This window comes from Amphiura filiformis, chromosome 12 (genome assembly GCF_039555335.1).
Source record: "Amphiura filiformis chromosome 12, Afil_fr2py, whole genome shotgun sequence".
Taxonomy (NCBI): Eukaryota; Metazoa; Echinodermata; class Ophiuroidea; order Amphilepidida; family Amphiuridae; genus Amphiura; species Amphiura filiformis.
The window spans coordinates 21,632,532-21,651,369 of NC_092639.1; the positions used below are offsets into that span (position 1 = coordinate 21,632,532).

General features: G+C 35.1%; 1 protein-coding gene across 1 annotated transcript in view; it reads right to left on the reverse strand.

Moving 5' to 3' along the window:
- LOC140165944 (gamma-aminobutyric acid type B receptor subunit 2-like) overlaps positions 1–18,838 on the reverse strand; it is a 447,371-nt gene that overhangs the window by 135,410 nt on the left and 293,123 nt on the right. Inside the window, 3 exon segments of the mRNA XM_072189287.1 lie at positions 2,045–2,093; positions 2,095–2,213; positions 11,556–11,693. Of these exon segments, the coding sequence (XP_072045388.1) occupies positions 2,045–2,093; positions 2,095–2,213; positions 11,556–11,693 (306 nt within the window).

Sequence of the window (18,838 nt, forward strand, 5' to 3'; positions counted from 1 at the left end):
ACAAAAATGGGTATTTTTCATTATCTTGAACACATAGCAGAGTCTAACTATGGTACAATTTCATATTGAACAGTTAAAATTACACAATATCAAAAGATTCACTCTGGCTACGTCATTGTATTAATATTCTGCATATCAAGCAAGAAAGTTCTCCCAGGAAGTTTTATTGCTTCTCGCAATGCCATTACAGATAATTACGCTCAGGCAATGTAGTTTTTACCACTACTCGCAATACCATTGTATATTACTTTTCCAAACGATGTAGTTGTACCAATTTTTTGCAATACCATTGTCTATTTCTTTACCAAACAATATAGTGTTACCCCTTCTCGTAAAACCATTGTACATGACTTTACCAATAAACGTAGTTTCATCACTTCTCACAAGCATTGTTTTATTTGTTACTCTGTCAACAATATAGTTTTCCAGCAAACAAAAAAAGTTTTCGACATTATTCGCAAAAGGCTAGAGAAGGTTGCCAGAAAATGTTTAAATGTCGGGTTATATAAAGGGCAACTAAAAGGTATAAAACGTTTTCATACCATTCAAAAACATAATATTCTAACATTATGTACACTCACAAGTGTTGACAAAATATTTGGCAAAAATGTTTGCTTAAGATAATTACACAATAACATTTTGACAGCATTTTAAAAATGCTGTAGTGTATTTTCATACAAAACGTTGAAAATGTTTTCATAATCATTGTAAAACCCCACATTTAATATTATTCAAACGTTTTGATCAAAACCAAAACCCAAAAGATTACCCATTTAAAACGTTTTCAAACATTTTGTGTTTATGGGTTAACACGTTTTGCAACAGATACAATTGAAAAGTTATTACTACTATCCAGTTTCGTACGTTGATAAGCCTTTCTGTATCAGTGTAACAGGGTCATGGTCTTTGAAAAAAATCTGCGATGCCCTTTATTCCTCTTGCGTCGATCTCTGTATTTGATTCGTTGTTTTTCTTTTGTCTCGCCTTGTCTATTACCCTATTTGACATAAACAACTGGAGGATTGCATTTCTAATCCCCTCCTCCTTCGTTTCTGTCACAATGGTGTTAAAGACAAGCAATCGAAATGTGTTCTAATTATTCTAGCGTAGTGGGTGCTGTGAGTTGAAATTGAGCTACCGACGACGTGTTATTTGCGTGCGTCTTTTCTCACTATCAATATCTCCATAAACACCACTCTTGCGTTTTTAAGTAAACTTTTCTTTTCCCGTCGGACTTCTGTTGTCTATGTTGTCTGTCAGGTTTAACTGTTTATAAGCTTGGAATCTTTTTTAGACTGATTGAACTGTTGAGCTTGAGCTACAGACTGCATGTATTAAAATATTTGCCCACCGGAGTTTATATAGTTTTACGACCAATTATAAAATTGATCCACACATTAGGTGCATCTTTTTCTTGCATTTTAATGAAGCAGTCTTGTTTATCAAACACTCTCGGGTACCAATAATAAGGTTGGATCTTATTGCTAACGGATGGACTATATGAATACCTGAATACAAAACCCACCCAAGTCCATACTTTGGCCAAGTATGAGAAATTGTTGCTTATACATAGGCTTACCATAATGTATAAAAGAACAAAAAAAAATCCACCCTCTACGTGCGTCTATGGAGCATGTGAAATCCAAAAACCACCCAAGTCCAGGCCTTGGGCACAAAACAAGAAAAATAAAGACCGAGAGCAAACAGTAAAGAATACATTCAAAAAAACAACCCAAGTCCGGCATACAAAATGACCCCTCACGTAGTCCCCGAAATCTTAATCGTCATACCTAATACAGTTTAACCCACTCGTTTGCATGTAAAACTCGCCCCATTTACCAGGTAAATCTAACTGAAGGAAATTAAAAATGATACACAGTTTCATTTTAGTTTTCTCAAAATCACTTTCCATGGACTTGGGTGGGTTTTGTATTCATGTATTCATATATAACCTTTGCAGCTTTAAACACTAGCAATGAGTCAGATATTTTTGAGACAAAAAGTTACATATAATTATTTGATAAAATAAGACTACTATACTTACAAATGAATGCTGTGGTATATCCTGATGAATTGTGGCAATTTTGTCCAATTAAAAAGTGAAAAAGTCGTATTCTAGCAGCACCAATGTCCATTTCTGAAGGTACAGTACGGAAGAAATATGGGTATTTTGTTCTGTCTGAAAGGGTTGTGGTTGTGTCGGCATATGAAAGCTGGAAAATATCAGAAACATTACAGAATGATTTAGTTATAACTGTCATAAATAAAACCAAAAATACAGGGATATAGTTTCAACAAGAAAAACTCATCACCGACAAAATATAAATAGGTAGCGACATTAAGAAAAATTAAAAAAAAAACCCGCAACATATTGTACAATGCCGCAAATATTGTTAATAATTTTTATGAAAACCACTTAGAAAACCACTTTACAGGGCCTTCAAGAATAGCACTGCTTTTACACTGAAGGAACTACCCTGTATAAAGAAAGTTAATGAACAAATAGGGACCGGAACAACAAAAGGCAGGTCCCTGAATGATTGTCAAATATACATAAGTGTAACATATAATATATTAATTTTTGTCAAATAGCTTCAATAAAGACATCTACAGCTTTAAGTTGTGCAATACACGTTATATATATATGTGACGTGCTATCACCAAATGAGCGTAAAGTCGCAAGTTGGTAGTTTTGAGACGCCCTGGCTGCTGCATTGGTATTTTTTTCACACGCACCTGCTGAAGTTAATCGTATGTTTGTATGTCATTTGTGAATGGGGACACAATGTGCCACTCGCGAAGGACATACTACTGGCTTGTACAGGTGCGCGGCAAACAAAGAACATAAACTCTGCAGCTAGGATGTCTCCAAACTACCAACTTGCGACTTTACGTTCATTTCGTGGTATCGGGTCACATATGAAATAGAGCAATTTTAATAATAAAAAAAAGGTTCTGAAAAAATATGTAATGGACCTAATTTTAAAATTAATTAAATTCCCCGGTCATAGCCGTAACACTGTTTATTAAACAGTGTTTAATATAATATATTAGAGTCACGCGGTAGCCGTGACCAGCAAGTTTAAAAAAAAAAAGACTGATAAAGAAGACTACTAACAGATGCTCCCGCGAGACTATATTTACACCTAACATTAAAACACTTGACTTCTATTGTTCGATGTTATTTTTCGCTGGGTACAAAATGTATCTAAAACCATGCTAAATGTTATTTACAGTCCCAGGTGTAATATCGTGACAACTCATTAATTCCAAAAGGGCCACCAATCCTACAGTCAATCATTGTTCGTAATAAACAAATATTTTTGCTTCCATTTCACGCAGTATTTCATAGCGAAAATTAGTTGCAAATCATACTGATCCAGAATTTTTGGACACTGCTACAGGTCTACCTGGTTATCACCTTCACACTACTTTTTCAGATTCACTTCCAAATATACCCTAGCAGATTCCTGGATACCCTACATACAAATTCTGAGCCACATTCGCCAAAAAATCAAGTTTTTCACCATTCTTTTGTTCATATCGGACGACGCATCCATTTATATAATAAATGCTGTATTTCGACACAGTAATTTATAGCAGAGGCCCGTGGTCTAATGGTTAGGGCGCTTGACTCCAGATACGCTATCCCGAGTTCGAAACCCGGTGACCAACTTATTTTTTTCTTCAATGTTTTATTAAACAATTTATTGTCATTAATCAAGGATAACATAATTTTAAACATCCAGTGCTATTGTGATATTATTTTTTTATTAAAGCAAGTTGTTTGATTCTCATAGAAATTGTTTATTGTGTTAAGGGCCTATTTAAAAACACAGCATAATGAGATACAACACCATCAAGGATCAAAAGAAATCTGAATAACCAAGAAACTAGATCAGGTATTATAGGGTATGCAATACGACGTTACTCATTGTTATTCTAATTTAAATATATTTTGTCCTACCACGGGCAAATTCGCATGATAATAGGACAATAAAACATGATTGTGATATGTATGAATGGTTGTTGAATCGATTCAGAGACCTGACTCTCTGTCATCTTCAGCTATCGTAGAACATGACAATTGTCATACCGTCCCGGTAGGATGACTACAAACACGCTGTAGGTGTGGAAAATTGTTCCGCTAGTATGGAAGGCCAGCAGGAAAAAAAATATCCAAATAACATTTATCAAGCATATACACTTCTAGTGCCCGTTTCTATTCATCGTTATGTATTCTTCTCCCGTGCATTATTTTCGCGAACTACCCTTCACAGCCCAAATTATATAAACCTGCACGCTAAACAATGCATTATCTAAAACCTGCACGCTAAACAATAGATTCTAGATAATACGTGCACGCTCAAATACTAGAAATACTACTTTCACATAACCATAAAGTAGAGTTAGGTGGCGCTTTAGACACAGAGATCACATAACTATATAATTGTCTGTTCGATATATATACCAACAAAAAGTACGAATATACATTCTGTGGTGTTAAAATGGTATAGTTACAAACGGTGTTCTATAATAGTGTACAATTACCGAATAAGGTGCAACTCGCTAGACTTGAGTCCAGTCCTCGTTTACGGAGTTTAGGATTAGGGTTTAGGGTTGGGATAGGGCAGTCTTGTAATAAGACTAGTAGAGTTGCACCCTTGCAAATATCATTGTCATAAATTATGATTAATGACCTCAAATAAATCAAACATCAAATGAGAATAATCGAGCTTCTATTAATTAAAAGGGCCAAAAACAGGTGGATCATAATTATACAAGATGACACCATTGCAAAATATTCAGCATTTTACAAATGAAATACATGTAAGCCTATATCTAAAATAACATAGCCGGGCCCGGGAAACACACACTAGCGCATAATATCATGATCATGCTTTATAATACCATAGGCCTTCAAACACATGTGTTTGAAGGCCTATGATAATACTGAACAAATTGTTAAATCCCAATGTCGTGTGTTTTAATATAAGTAGTTCAAATTATAGAGCTATAAAGTCCAGTTGATATTCACCGTAGTACTAGTCTGACGTCTAAATCGATCGTTTCCAACTGGTTCAGTGCTCTCTGTGTTCGAAACCACGATATTAAATGATCACAACATAAAGTCAAGTCAATTAAACCATGCGTGAATAAGTTACCTAAGTATGACGTATGGCGCAATCGATACCATTGATTACAGGGATTGATTTTCTTTACCAGTTAAATGCTACGTAGCTGGTCAATGTCCTGACGGTGTTTTTAAAATGTAAGATATTTTCCCTAATATTAAAACTAAATAATTATAATGAATGCAGCAATTAATATTGCCTATTGTTTTAATAGGCCTACACTCAAAGTGTATGACGGATAATGTACTCGTGCAAATGCATTCGTCAAGATAATTGCACTTGTCATGGAGTTATTGCATTTAGCTTTCGAGCCTATCGGCTCTCAAGCTAAATGCAATAACTCCACGGCACGTGCGATTATCTTGACGAATGCATTGCACTCAGTTCATTATCCTTATCATATAGTACGGAAGCGTCTATGTGACACAACTTGACAAGATAATTATCTTGCCATGTCGACTTATTATCAGCATTATGTCAACATGACGATATAAAATATCTCGCCAAGACAACTGAACAAACAAATCAACATGGCAAGATAAATTGTCATGCTAAGTCGACATACAAAAATGGATATCGTCTTCGCGAAATAAATTATTATGCCAAGTCAATTTAGCAACAAATTAATGTCTACATAGCAGGATATTTTGTCACGTCCAGTTGACTTAACAAACAATATAAGTCAACATGGTAAGATTAAATTATCATACCAAGGAATAGTAATTTGTGACACCGTAGAATTTAAATTATTGAAAAGCATCCTCGGGATGTAGAGGAGGGGCGGCCCGAAATTAAAGGAAAATTAAATCTCAAAAGACCGCCGACAACCACCGCTCAATAGGGATATCCAACTATATTGCCCCGCAGGGCTACAAAGAACCACAAACCGCGAAATTTGGATATCCAGCTAGATTGCCCCGCAGGACTCAGGAACCACAAATCTTGAAATATGGATATCCTACAAATTAAAACCACAAACCGCGAAAAACCGCCAACAACTGCCGCTTAATAGAAATATTCAACTATATTGCCCCGCAGGGCTACAAAGAACCACAAACCGTGAAATTTGGATATCCAACTAGATTGCCCCGCAAGGCTATAAAGAACCATAAACCGCGAAATACAAATGTCCAACAAGTTTTAACTATAAATTAGCCCTCGATAGAGGCAAAGCTTGAAGGATTAGGGAAATTATAACCACGAACCGCGAAAGTTGCCTTAACAAACAATATAAGTCAACATAGTAAGATAAATTACCAGGGAAAATTAAATCTCAAAAGACCGCCGACAACCACCGCTCAATAGGGATATCCAACTAGATTGTCCCGCAGGGCTACAAAGAACCACAAACCGCGAAATTTGGATATCCAGCTAGATTGCCCCGCAGGAATCAGGAACCACAAATCTTGAAATATGGATATCCTACCAATTAAAACCACACACCGCGAAAAACCGCCAACAACTGCCGCTCAATAGAAATATCCAACTAGATTGCCCCGCAGGGCTATAAAGAACTCCACACCGCGAAATATGGATGTCCAACAAGTTTTAACTATAAATTAGCCCTCGATAAAGGGCAAGGCTTGAAGGATAAGGAACATTATAACCACGAACCGCGAAAGACCTCCAACAACCACCTCAATAGAGATATTCAACTAGATTGCCTGCAGGGCTACAAAGAACCACAAACGGCGAAATTTGGAAATCCAACTAGATTGCCCCGCAGGGCTACAAAGAACCACACACCGCGGAATATGGATATCCAACAAGCTTAAACAATAAATCAGCCACGATAGAGGACAGGGTTTGAAGAATAAAGGAATACCACGAACCGCGAAAGACCGCCAACAACCGCCGCTCAATAGAGATATCCAACTAGATTGCCTGCAGGGCTACAAAGAACCACAAACGGCGACATTTGGATATCCAACTAGATTGCCCCAGGGCTACAAAGAACCACTTACATTTTAGTTATTGGTATAGCTACATATACTCGTATTTTTTATTATCATAAATCAAGGATAATATTATTCAAACTTCTATTTTTCGCTTTATTCGTCTTATGGAGTACTTCGTAACCGGATGACTTTTCAAGCTTGGAGCTATTCGGCTTCATTCATAAAAAGAAAGCAAATCTACCAAAAAACGTTGACAACGTAAAGAAAGCAGCAAGTTTAAAAAGCCCCCACCTCGGCTCACTTTTTGAAACTTGGTCCCATTTGTAAAAGATACTGATTTAAACTTTGTCATAATTATCAACTTAAAACATTTGCAGAAGTGTTATGTATCTTTAATTTGCCGATGCGATATTAAGTTGTCAGCATTCTGGAACGATCAGAAAGGTTGTTCTTGGCCAATATCCTATATATGTTTTGTTTTATAATAATTATTAAGTTCATGATCAATGATTGAATTAAACGAATAACAAGTAGGCATGTTAATGGCAATGATGCTATTGCTGTTGGTATTCAAAATGGGACCAAGTTTCAAAAAGTGAGCCGAGGTGGGGCTTTTTAAACTTGCTGCTTTCTTTACGTTGTCAACGTTTTTTTGGTAGATTTTGAATTAAGATATAATACAGCATCCGTTCGTTTCAAAATAATTGACGAATATTTATAAAACGGACATTGTTGTCACGTCCTGAATTGCAATTACTACCATGGACATGATGAATAGAAAAATAAAATTATCATCGGGACAAAAAGTGCAAGGCAGGCAATTAAACGTTGTTGTATGTTTTTAAACGAGTTGCACTTTTTCATTTATGAAAACCGTTTTTTTTTGTGGTAAAATCGTGAACGTAATGGCAATCACTATGGACCACAATGGCCTCATCCCAATGGCATAGTTCAATAACCTCAATTGAACAATCATAGTGCAAAATTTGACTTCAACTCGCAGAGTATGAGTTTTTGTACCCACATTTTCAAAGGTCATTCAAATAATGTACAAATGTATTGGGATTAAAGAATTGTGCCCTGAAAGATGAGCATGTAGTGGATCCTAGTGCATTATGACCTCGATGACAATGGACAAATGAACAGATTGGGCCATTCCATTAGAAATCCATACAATACCACATGACCTTAAGGTTAGTAACCATTTTCAACTGTTCAGATTTAGTCGTTCGCGGCATCCTGCGAATAGTAGTGAGCTTTGGCAAAAATTGCATTGATCATTTCATAGCGAGCGTGTAGAATGATTAAAATATCACCTATATTACCCTTGTAGGGCCTGTGGTTCTTGAGTTATGTTGTAAAGAGGGCTAATACCGTACCCACTTTGTAAAACGTATATAAGCACATTTTCAAAGTATATGATTTGTATGCGGAACTTTTGCAAAACATCAAGGTGTTATTTTTTAAAAATAATATATTAGCCGTAGAAGTAACGTAGTTAATTCGATTATGACGTCACTTTTACGGTGTATTGATATAGACAATGAAAATCGATCTTTTTGGCCCCCTCGACCAACAATACTTAGTCAACCCTTAATCTTTCATTCACTCAGGAGTGTGAATTTCAAATGAGGTTACCTGAATGGATGACTCCATTAGAAATCTACACCCTCTGTGTGGGAGATTACGGGCTTGTCTTCTACATGGGGTGTATGAACTGAACTACACCAGGCACAAAAAGAAACTCGTCAGTTATATTCATCCTTGCTGTTCAATAACTTGATAATATTGGATTATTCTGAAATATACATTTTGTTAATTGGACTTTGCTTGGACAACCTGTTCCTATAAAACGAACAAGAATTGACCAAAATATGCTCCTCCAAAGCCTCAAACCCCAAAAGTTGCATTTTCAACAATTTTCAATGGGAACGCATCGTTGTATTGCACACAAGCACTACAGGCCAATCAATAAAGCACACAGTGTAACAGGCATGATTGAATCGTTCAAATTGCAACTTTTCATTTTGGGGTTTGAAAGTTTGGAGGCGCATATCTTGGTCAATTCTTGCTCAATGTTTACGAACAGGGTGTCAAATGAGAAAGAAAAGTCCAATTAACAAAATGTATATTTCAGAATAATCCAAAATTATCAAGTTATTGAACAGCAAGGATGAATATAACTGACGAGTTTCTTTTTGTGCCTGGTGTAGAATAGCACATTAGATCACTGACAATTAAAGGAATAAAACTGGACTATGGTTCAAATAAAGATACATTAAAATGCAGAGTTTTGGAGTTCATGCCATTCCTTACTTGTATGCAGCTTTTAACACCTATGTAAAATGATGACTGCAACGGTGCATACAAAACAGTAGACCTTTTACCATGTTACAAGGCTTCAAAATATAGGTTACTATATAGGTCAGTAATAACCAGATAGAGATACCCTGGAGTAAAAAGATGCTTATCATCAAAGATAGTGATGAGTTTTATATAACTCTAGATGAACTCACATCACATTATATTACATCACTGTAACCAAGTAACCTTGAAAGATAGATGGTGTGACCAAATTAAATTGGGCATAAATTTTTCAATAACTATAGCTTGAACTCTTGTTTATTGACCGAGTTAGTCAGAGTGTAGACGTGCAGTCATTATTTTAGATATGAGACCCATTTTCATAAAGGTTTTAAGGGTAGACGAGGTATTGTTGGTCGAAACAGCCAAAAAATCGATATTCATTATCTAAATCAATATATTATTGAAAAATAATACTTTGATGTTTTGCAAAAATTCATTCTACAAATCATATACTTTGAAAACTTGCTTGATTTATTGTTATGAATGAGTTACGTACGTTTACAAAAGTGTTGTTGTTTCAGCCCTCTTGTATAGGTAGAGCTAAATCTTGGTTCGGTTTGCTTCATGTTTTGATACTGATAATGTATTGGAATTAAATATTGTCCTTGGAAAGCGCGCATTCTACACAAATGTAACATAATAAATGGACATTTGGAATATACCTTTACTAATTGAATGAGGAATTATGATATCACCAGAGAATTCTTAAAAGAGCAGAAATACAGCCTTCCCTTCAACACAACACTCTAAACATCATCATAATCATTTCCTTTGTAATAAATAATTAAAAGAATATTCGGTTTCAAATTACCATTTTATGTACATCAACGACACTATTTATTGAGCGAATGAGATTTTACGTTTGCACTGTACAAAAAAATTATAGAGAAATTAGTGCGTATGCTCTATTTTATATTAAAACCTCAATGTACGATCTTTTTAAATTTTTAGATTCTTTTTTCTTCCAATCATTATGAAAGTTCCCAATACATTTGGACGCGAAAAACATTGGAAATTTGCAAAGAAACAACATCATAAACTTCACGTCGTAATATCTCGTGCGGCCTCAGATTTAGTCTCCTACGCAGCCAGTTTGGTTATGCTTACTCCACATGTGTGGAGGGAGCGTAACCAAACTGGCTTCGCAGGAGATTAAGATTTACGATCATTCCGACATTATTATCATAATCTGAAATATTATGATAATATGTCGGACCAACAGAAAATCACCCCGTTTTACTACAAATAGGGCGAATTTGACAGTTTGCTCATAGATGTAAGTTGGAACATGTGTAAGTATTACAAATATGACAAAAGGCTTTAATTCAAGATTATAATAATTATGCCTCTCTAGGATAACTTTTCAGAGTAATTTGACAAACCATACTCTACCATGCCGCCATCCAGACATTTCGCGACTTAGATTTTTTTCAAACCACAACCCAAAGGCTCTCCGTGTCTGGCCGTTGTAAAGCTTGCCAGTGCCCTTAAACAAGGAATGTTCAACATGTATACAATGTTCTAAAAAGTCAGATTTATCGCTCTCGCCCTTGAGTATCAGCAAACTTTGTCGGGGGATTCTGTGAGGATTTACGCATGTGAGGGCAATTCTTAAAGAAAGATGAACAAGGAAGCCTTTCAAATCAGGAGACACTAACCTCGGGATGGGATAAGTAATGACTGCGGCAGGTTGTTAAAAATTTATAAAAAAATCTCCTAGGAAAATACAAAAAGTCAAGTTAAAGCAAGTGTAAAGTAAGTATAGTACCAAGTGTCCTTTATAACGGACACATTCATAAGCAAAAATGTTATTGATTCCGACAGATTTTCAATTGATTTAAAGGCGTTCGCGTAGGAGTTATCGCTGGCATGAACAATTGTAATTGCTTATGTGTCCGTTCATGGATATCCTCCATAAATATTGTTTTCTGTTTAGCAAACTATAGACCGTTTCTATTATTGAAACTTTCCTGCAGTTGATGGGATAAACATCGATATCACATATTATTGAATGACGAAAGCAAGGTAAAGAAGGGTATCACGTGATTATAGAATAACGAAATGGCGTGCCTTGTTCACCCCATCAACGGCAGGAAAGTGCCAATCAAAGGAATGGTCTACAACTATTAATTTATGTTTCGTTAGTTACTCTTACTTGTACTAGGTTCCAGTTTTGTACAGCTTCTGCAATTGGAGCTGTAACTGCTTCACAAGCACCTCCGAAAATCATGTATTTGGTGGGACCAGTGGCTAGGGATTCGAAGAATGCCTTCATACCAACTGCCATTTCACACTGAAATAAATAAGAAAGAAACATATAACGCCATTAACTTCAGAATAGATGAAATCCATTGATATGGTCAAATGTAATTATAGTTGTGATACACTCTAGTGCCAAGTCATATATTACAATAAGTTCTTTTATAGACCACTTGACATCATTGTTTATCAACAAAGACGAGAGACTGGTCTATCGATATGCTTGAATGAACCGCTACATTGTTCACTGGCTTTCTAGTACTACATGAAATGTGGTGGGCGATTTAAAATGCACGTGCCTTGAGCATGCATATGCACACTGCAGGGCAAAGAACAATGGAAATTACCATAATGCACTCGCATACTGCCGGGCAATGACGTCACATGTAAAGTGCTCTATATTATACAACCGATGAGGGCGACAACATCGTAAAAGCTGTTTTACAGCCTACTGTTTTTGTCAGTGCTGCTACACGACAATTCGTGTTTTGCATAGTGACGTATATCCGATTACAACAAACTGTCCATATCTAATCTATGAAGTGTCTCTAGCAGGTTGCCGAGTGCTTTTTAAACTTTTCTTAAAGGAAAACATAAGGGTGTCAAAATATCAGGGATAGGAAATTCAGTAGTAGGATAAGTGGCTGTACTTAGATGAAGCGTTGTTGTTAAAAAGGGCTTATTACAATCGAGACACTAAATGAAACTATATAATGAGATGACCTCATCAATATACAATTCAATATCAGTTGCAGGCAAATATTTACTTCGTCAACATATCTGATACTGCTGGAAAATAGAAATAGAGTGAGACAAGAATTCGTTTAGATGTTAATGAAATAGCAGTAGTATTTTGTAAACGTGATAAGCGTCGTTGAAGTGTAATGTAATCATTGTATATAATTTTGGATGATAATAATTATGTTTTAACCACATAATTGAGGCTAATCTCAAAATCAACCCCATCTATCAAAATCCCAACAAAACTCCAAACATGATCACAAATTAAGCAACCATTTTCGCATGATACTTACAAGATTAATGGCCGTAAAATGTTTTTAAAAACATATCTGTCTTGGTGTTTTGATTCTTCCGATATCCGGGATTATATTGAAAATATTTCCGCTTTGAGTATAGCATTTTAAATGTGATCAAGATTAACTTGTTGGCAAAAGGTAGAAACCTAGTCATGAGTATTTAACTTCAATAATATATTCTTATCGATCTAATAAACGGTTGTTAATAACAAGGTGCTAAGTATAGTAATAATGAAATAATGCTTAACACTTAAATTGGCACGACAAGAAGTGAGTTTTAATGAAAAAATTATTTGGAAAATGTACAATTTAGAATAAATGTGAAGTATTGTGCAGTACTAAAACAGTGTCATTTCGTAAGAGTTAATTAATCTTTCATAATCATTTCACGCCCATGCGCACACTGTTACTGCGAAAAACGTTATTGTGCACATCGTTACTGCGCAGTTCACATGTGGCGAACTGCGCAGTAACTGCGAAATCATTGTTACTGCGCAGTTAAACTGCGCAGTAATGATGTTCGCTAAACATGTGCGCATCGATCGACGTGACGTAAGTAGGGGCCGGGTGCAATCGTAATGACTTTTGGGAGTTACCAAAAGGTCGATTGGAAGCTGAAGTAATCACCGAAAGTAATTATTTAAAACCGCTTGTTGGTATCAACAAGATATTTGTATTGAAATGAATAGTCGTCATTGTTCCCCGTAGAGAAGAAAAGGAGTTTTTATATTAATATTGATCTTCATATTCTTGGTTGATATTTGTCTCAAATTAAATATTTTCAATTCTTTAGAGACACATTTGAAGCTGTTAGTTGTGATCTTATTACTAAGAAGACAGGGGTAAAATGACAAAATATGGATTGTATATCAGTGCTGTGTTCCATTGGCGTTTAGTACAGCGTTTACATACACAGTACAAGTTGTCTTGAATCATTTGCAATATTTGCAGAGACTTGTATAAAGTTTTGTGTTTACAAGAACATTGGGAAACATTAACATAAAGAACATGATAATGTGGTGTTTAAGTAACGATTGATTTTCATAAGTTTATGGTGGGTAATTTCTAACTTTGTGTAATAAGTCATATGTGACGTATCATGTCAAAAGGAGACACTTTTGGGCAGGATCGTAAATGGAGAAATAGCCAAAAAACTGCCCGGAGGCGATTTCTTTCACAATATGGGTTTGTTGCGAATTTGTGATGTTATTAATGTTTATAATATTGTCTGATAGTTTCAGACCGGAATATAACTGGCATCTGGTATTTTTGAGATATTTTTCAAGGTAATTCCTACTCTCAACATTGTTAATGATATTTTTAAAGGCCGATATCTCAATTTCCAATTTTATAATACCATACCGTATAAACTCAATATCATCCCTTAGGAATGTCCGATTTCATTGGGGGAAAACAGCGTTGTGGAGCAAAATATCTCTATACTTCAGATATGTAAAAACCTCAAAATTAATAACCTGCCCAAAAGTGTCTCCTTTTGACATGACACGTCACATATATGTTCATTTGTTATCAATATTAGAAGAGCTTGGAACCGCTCAAAGAAGTATAGGAAACCTATGCATATTTTGGTATTAACTAGCGACTAGTAGCGAGAATAGCCTGACTGAGGAGGGGAACAAAAAGCGCAGTGATTTATAATGCGCTACGCACAGACATAAACCTACAACCCTCAGCACACTTTACAGCAATTCACTGACCACTGCAACCATTTAGCAACTATAGCAAGACAATATTGAAACTTTAATCTGAATGAGTCGTACAACTTCATTGGTCCCTAATGAAGGTAGTATCACAAGCACAAGTGGCAATGAATATTCCAGTTGAAATCCATACAACCCTAAATGGGTGATTCCATTTGAAATCTGCACCCCCTGTGTTGGAGGTATCTTACATAGGGGTGTATGGATTTCAACTGGATTAGCCCATTAGATGCTAGAGCATATATACAATGATTCTAGGCCTACATGTAGATTCTACATGTTCAATAAACATTGTTCAACTACATTTTACATAGTGATAGAATGCCTGGACTGTAAGGCCTGGGGAGTAGAGTAATATGCTTGTACCATTGTACAAATATGTGACCGTACACCACGAATGAGCCGTAAATGTCCTCAATTGTATTCTGAGTTACAGTGTAAAATGGGCATGAAGGTCGTATTCATAGGTACCTCAATCTGGTGCTACGTGTACCTCATTTAATGAGATACACGTAGCACCAAATTGAAATACCTATGAATATGACCTTCATGCCCATTTTACACTGTAACTCAGAATACAATTGAGGACATTTACTCATTCGTGTTGTACGGTCACATATATATATATTACGGCTTGAAATATAATGTGCATCTCTTGAAAACAAAATAATAAATATCTTCTTACGACTTTCTGACGGTAGACTAGAAACTATTAAAAGATCCTTGGATCAAAATTTAAATTAATAAAATGACACATTGCAGTTAGCCAGGCACGCAGCAAATAGAGACAGGATCATTATATTTTCTATTTATTTATTTCCACTGGGATAGAAGAAAAAAAAAGCTGAGGGCGAAAACTGTCAGGCCAATTGATGCATGGAGATTTGGTTATATATTAAGATTGATATTATCCGATGGCAACATCACACAGTATTTCAATAAACAAGCAGCCTTGGAACTTAAGGATACGTTTTATACGGATATGTTCTCCAATATTGTTAGTCATTCCATCTGAAGTAAAGTCAAAGATTTTCCTGAGCTTTTGTGATTGGCTTTTTTTTTTCCTGTTAAGGGAATTTTTCACTGAATTTTATAATATTATTACATAAAAGATGACTTTACTAGCGTATAAATACAATTTGCTGTAGAAGTAGTGATGTAACAGGATTAATTAGCATATGTGAAAATAATTTTTGAATGTATTGCCCTGCACTAGATGTACGCCGCTCCATTGATTATCAAAGAATAGGCATAAAGACTCGAATCGTAATTCCATGGAAATTTCACATTATGCTGACTCCAGGTACGTTTCACTCGCAAATGTACGATTAGTGTCTTCGAAAAGAGCGGTTTTGTATTCATTCTGTGATTTCACACATACACAGACATGACAGGCGATGAGTGCAGCCTACTTATAGTGCAGGATAATACATTCAAAACTTGTTTTCACCTATCGCTAATGGTAATTAATTCTGTTACATCACTACTTCTACGGCGAGCGCGTGTAACAGCAGTTAAGGAAAGATGAAATCACGGGTGTACGTTAGGGTGCATCAAGTGCCCCACATTTCAACCATATTTTTTGCTCCTAGTGTCAAACTGTGCCATTTAACTAGAAAATCATCCCCTCCAAATTTAAATTCAATCGGAGGTCGGGAAGGGGGTCCACCGTGAGCTTAAAGTTCGGACAGAGGCAACCAGTAAAAGTCCGACCGGCAGCTATTGTATTATATATACAGTTATACACACACATTAATAGCTGCCTTTAGTGTAAGTTTTTATAGTACTTCATATCTCAGTCAATACTTAATCAAATGCAAATCCATTTGAACTAAGCAAAAAGGCAGCTATTTTCAGACATATTTGAAGTCATAATAATAGCTGCCATGTGTATGCCAATGTTGAAGTATAAAGGGTTGTACCATCCAAAGGGGTCTATTTTTGACAACAAATCACCAGAGGTGAGTAGGTTTTTCACAAAAAAATTCTAAGAGATGGTACATGTTTTGGAAACTTATTTTAAAAAATGGCACAATTGGGACATAATTCTACAGAATGTCCTGATTAGATAATAAGAAAGTCCACATTTTATTTAAAATGTCCTGAAAAGAGCTAAATATTATCATTTGTTGAGTACAAATTACCCCTAGAAATGAGTTTTGATGCCCGAGCGGCATATCCAGTTCAAGTGCCACCCAAATTAGAGACACATACGCAATAATTGATTAAAAATTGCAAAAAAGGATATTTAATCTCAAATCTCTAAGTGGATTTTGTTTTGCATTGAAAAAGAATATCACTGAAATTCAACATTAGAGTTCGTTACCCTTCTTCTAAAAATTACGATTTACATAATAAATAATTAATTGTCACCAGAACATTTATAAAATATTAAGATATGAAGATTTAACTGACCATTGTGTTCAGTTCAACGGCCCTTATTACGCTTTCATCAGGATTCTAAACTATTACACACATGTAATCTGTCATAATTAAAAATGAAACCAGCCATACACAACAGATAATGATGCTAAAGATTTATAGCTTACTTTAACAAATTAGGTCAGCACATGTTTGATAAAAATGCATCATATAATATCGTCTAAAACTTATGCTTCAGTGCCACAATTATTTTATTATAGGCTATTCATTATTTAAACCTGAAACCGTTATTTTATTATGATAGGATCTACATAACCTAATCATACATAACTCATATATATATATCGTGGAAAAATAATTTAAAAATACAAAAATTCCACCGGTACTCGAACTCCACCCGGCAGTGGCGCATTTTTTTGGGTTTTTAGTAACTAAATATACATCACAAATAATAACGAATAGCGCCACACTTTCATGTCATTCACTTACTTGTGGTCATATCTGCAATAATGCTTGTGTGTAAAGTTCAAGTTAGTTCAAGTTGATTCATCCATAACCCAGAAAAGATGATTTGACTATGAATCATTTTAGCACCGCCGCATTTAGTTTGGCCCTACTCCCCATTCCAGAAAAATACAGAACTAATTTTTTGGATTAAAAAAATATTATCCTGTTTTGCCAAATGAAACATAGCTAAATCCTAATCCTTTAGTTGGTCCTAACTGGCAATCAGTTTTCAGCGATTTGGAAATTTAAGGTAAGTTATGGTGGACGAAAAAAATTGCCATAAAAAAATCAAATTTAGCACTTTTCTCAAAAAACGGCCCATTTTGTCAGAAATCTGCTATGCTAGTTGAATGGCTTGCACCATTTACTTTCTGAAAATGTATAATTTTATGTGTGTATCATCATTAATTTTAAGATACGATACAAAACAATGTCTGAAACTTCTCACTTATAGTGACCTGTGTGAACCCTTAAGGGGGTACTACACCCCTCGATAAATTTATGTCTATTTTTGCATTTTTCTCAAAAACTAATAACACACTGGTAACAAAAGTTATGTGTATTATAGGGGCAAGGAATCCAATTACTACACTGGAATTTCAGTGACCCAAGACAAGAGGTTCATTATTTATGATAAGAAATAGGGTACCGCTAGGATGTACCTCTTGTCTTGAGTTACTGAAATTTCAGTGTAGTAATTGGATCCCTGCCCCAATAATATACATAACTTTTGTTACCAGTGTGTTATTATTTTTGAGAAAAATGCAAAAATAGTCACAAATTTACCACAGGGGTGTAGTACCCCTTAAAGTATAAGAATTATTGCAATTCTGTTTCATTTAAGGGCTGGGGTATGAACGTTTGGACAGTATTTATTTTGGGACATTAGAGCACATCAGACATATCGAATTGCATTCTGAATACGAAGAATGTCATTCTGATATCAAATAATTTTGATTTTTGAAATTCGCAATTTGATACACATTTTATGGCAAATCATTAAAATTGATATTTTTGATATTTAACAGTACTTAAATAAACTTTATAAATCTGATGATTTGTACTTAAAGTGTATGTAGGTTGGATGAAAAGCCGACGATCAATTGAAAATTTTGACCTTTCGTATTGAAGATATGGATTTTTTTCCCAAAACACTAAAAAAAAAATAGGTCTTTTGGGGAAAAAATCCATATCTCCAATATGAAAGGTCAAAATTTTCAATTGACCGTCGGCTTTTCCTCCCTGCTACATACACTTTAAGAATATATCATTAGATTTATATAATTTACTTCGAGGACTGTTATATATCCAAAATTTGAAAAATATCAAATTTTTATAATTTGTCATAAAATTTGTATTATATTGTGATTTAAAAAAAATGAAAATTATTTGATATCAGAAAGACATGCTTCGTATTCAGAATGCAATTCGATAGGTCTGAGGTGCTCTCATATCCCACAAAAATACTGTCGAAACTCAATAAACGCTCATTTTGGATCCCTTCAAAGAACCAAAATATACATCTTTGTTAT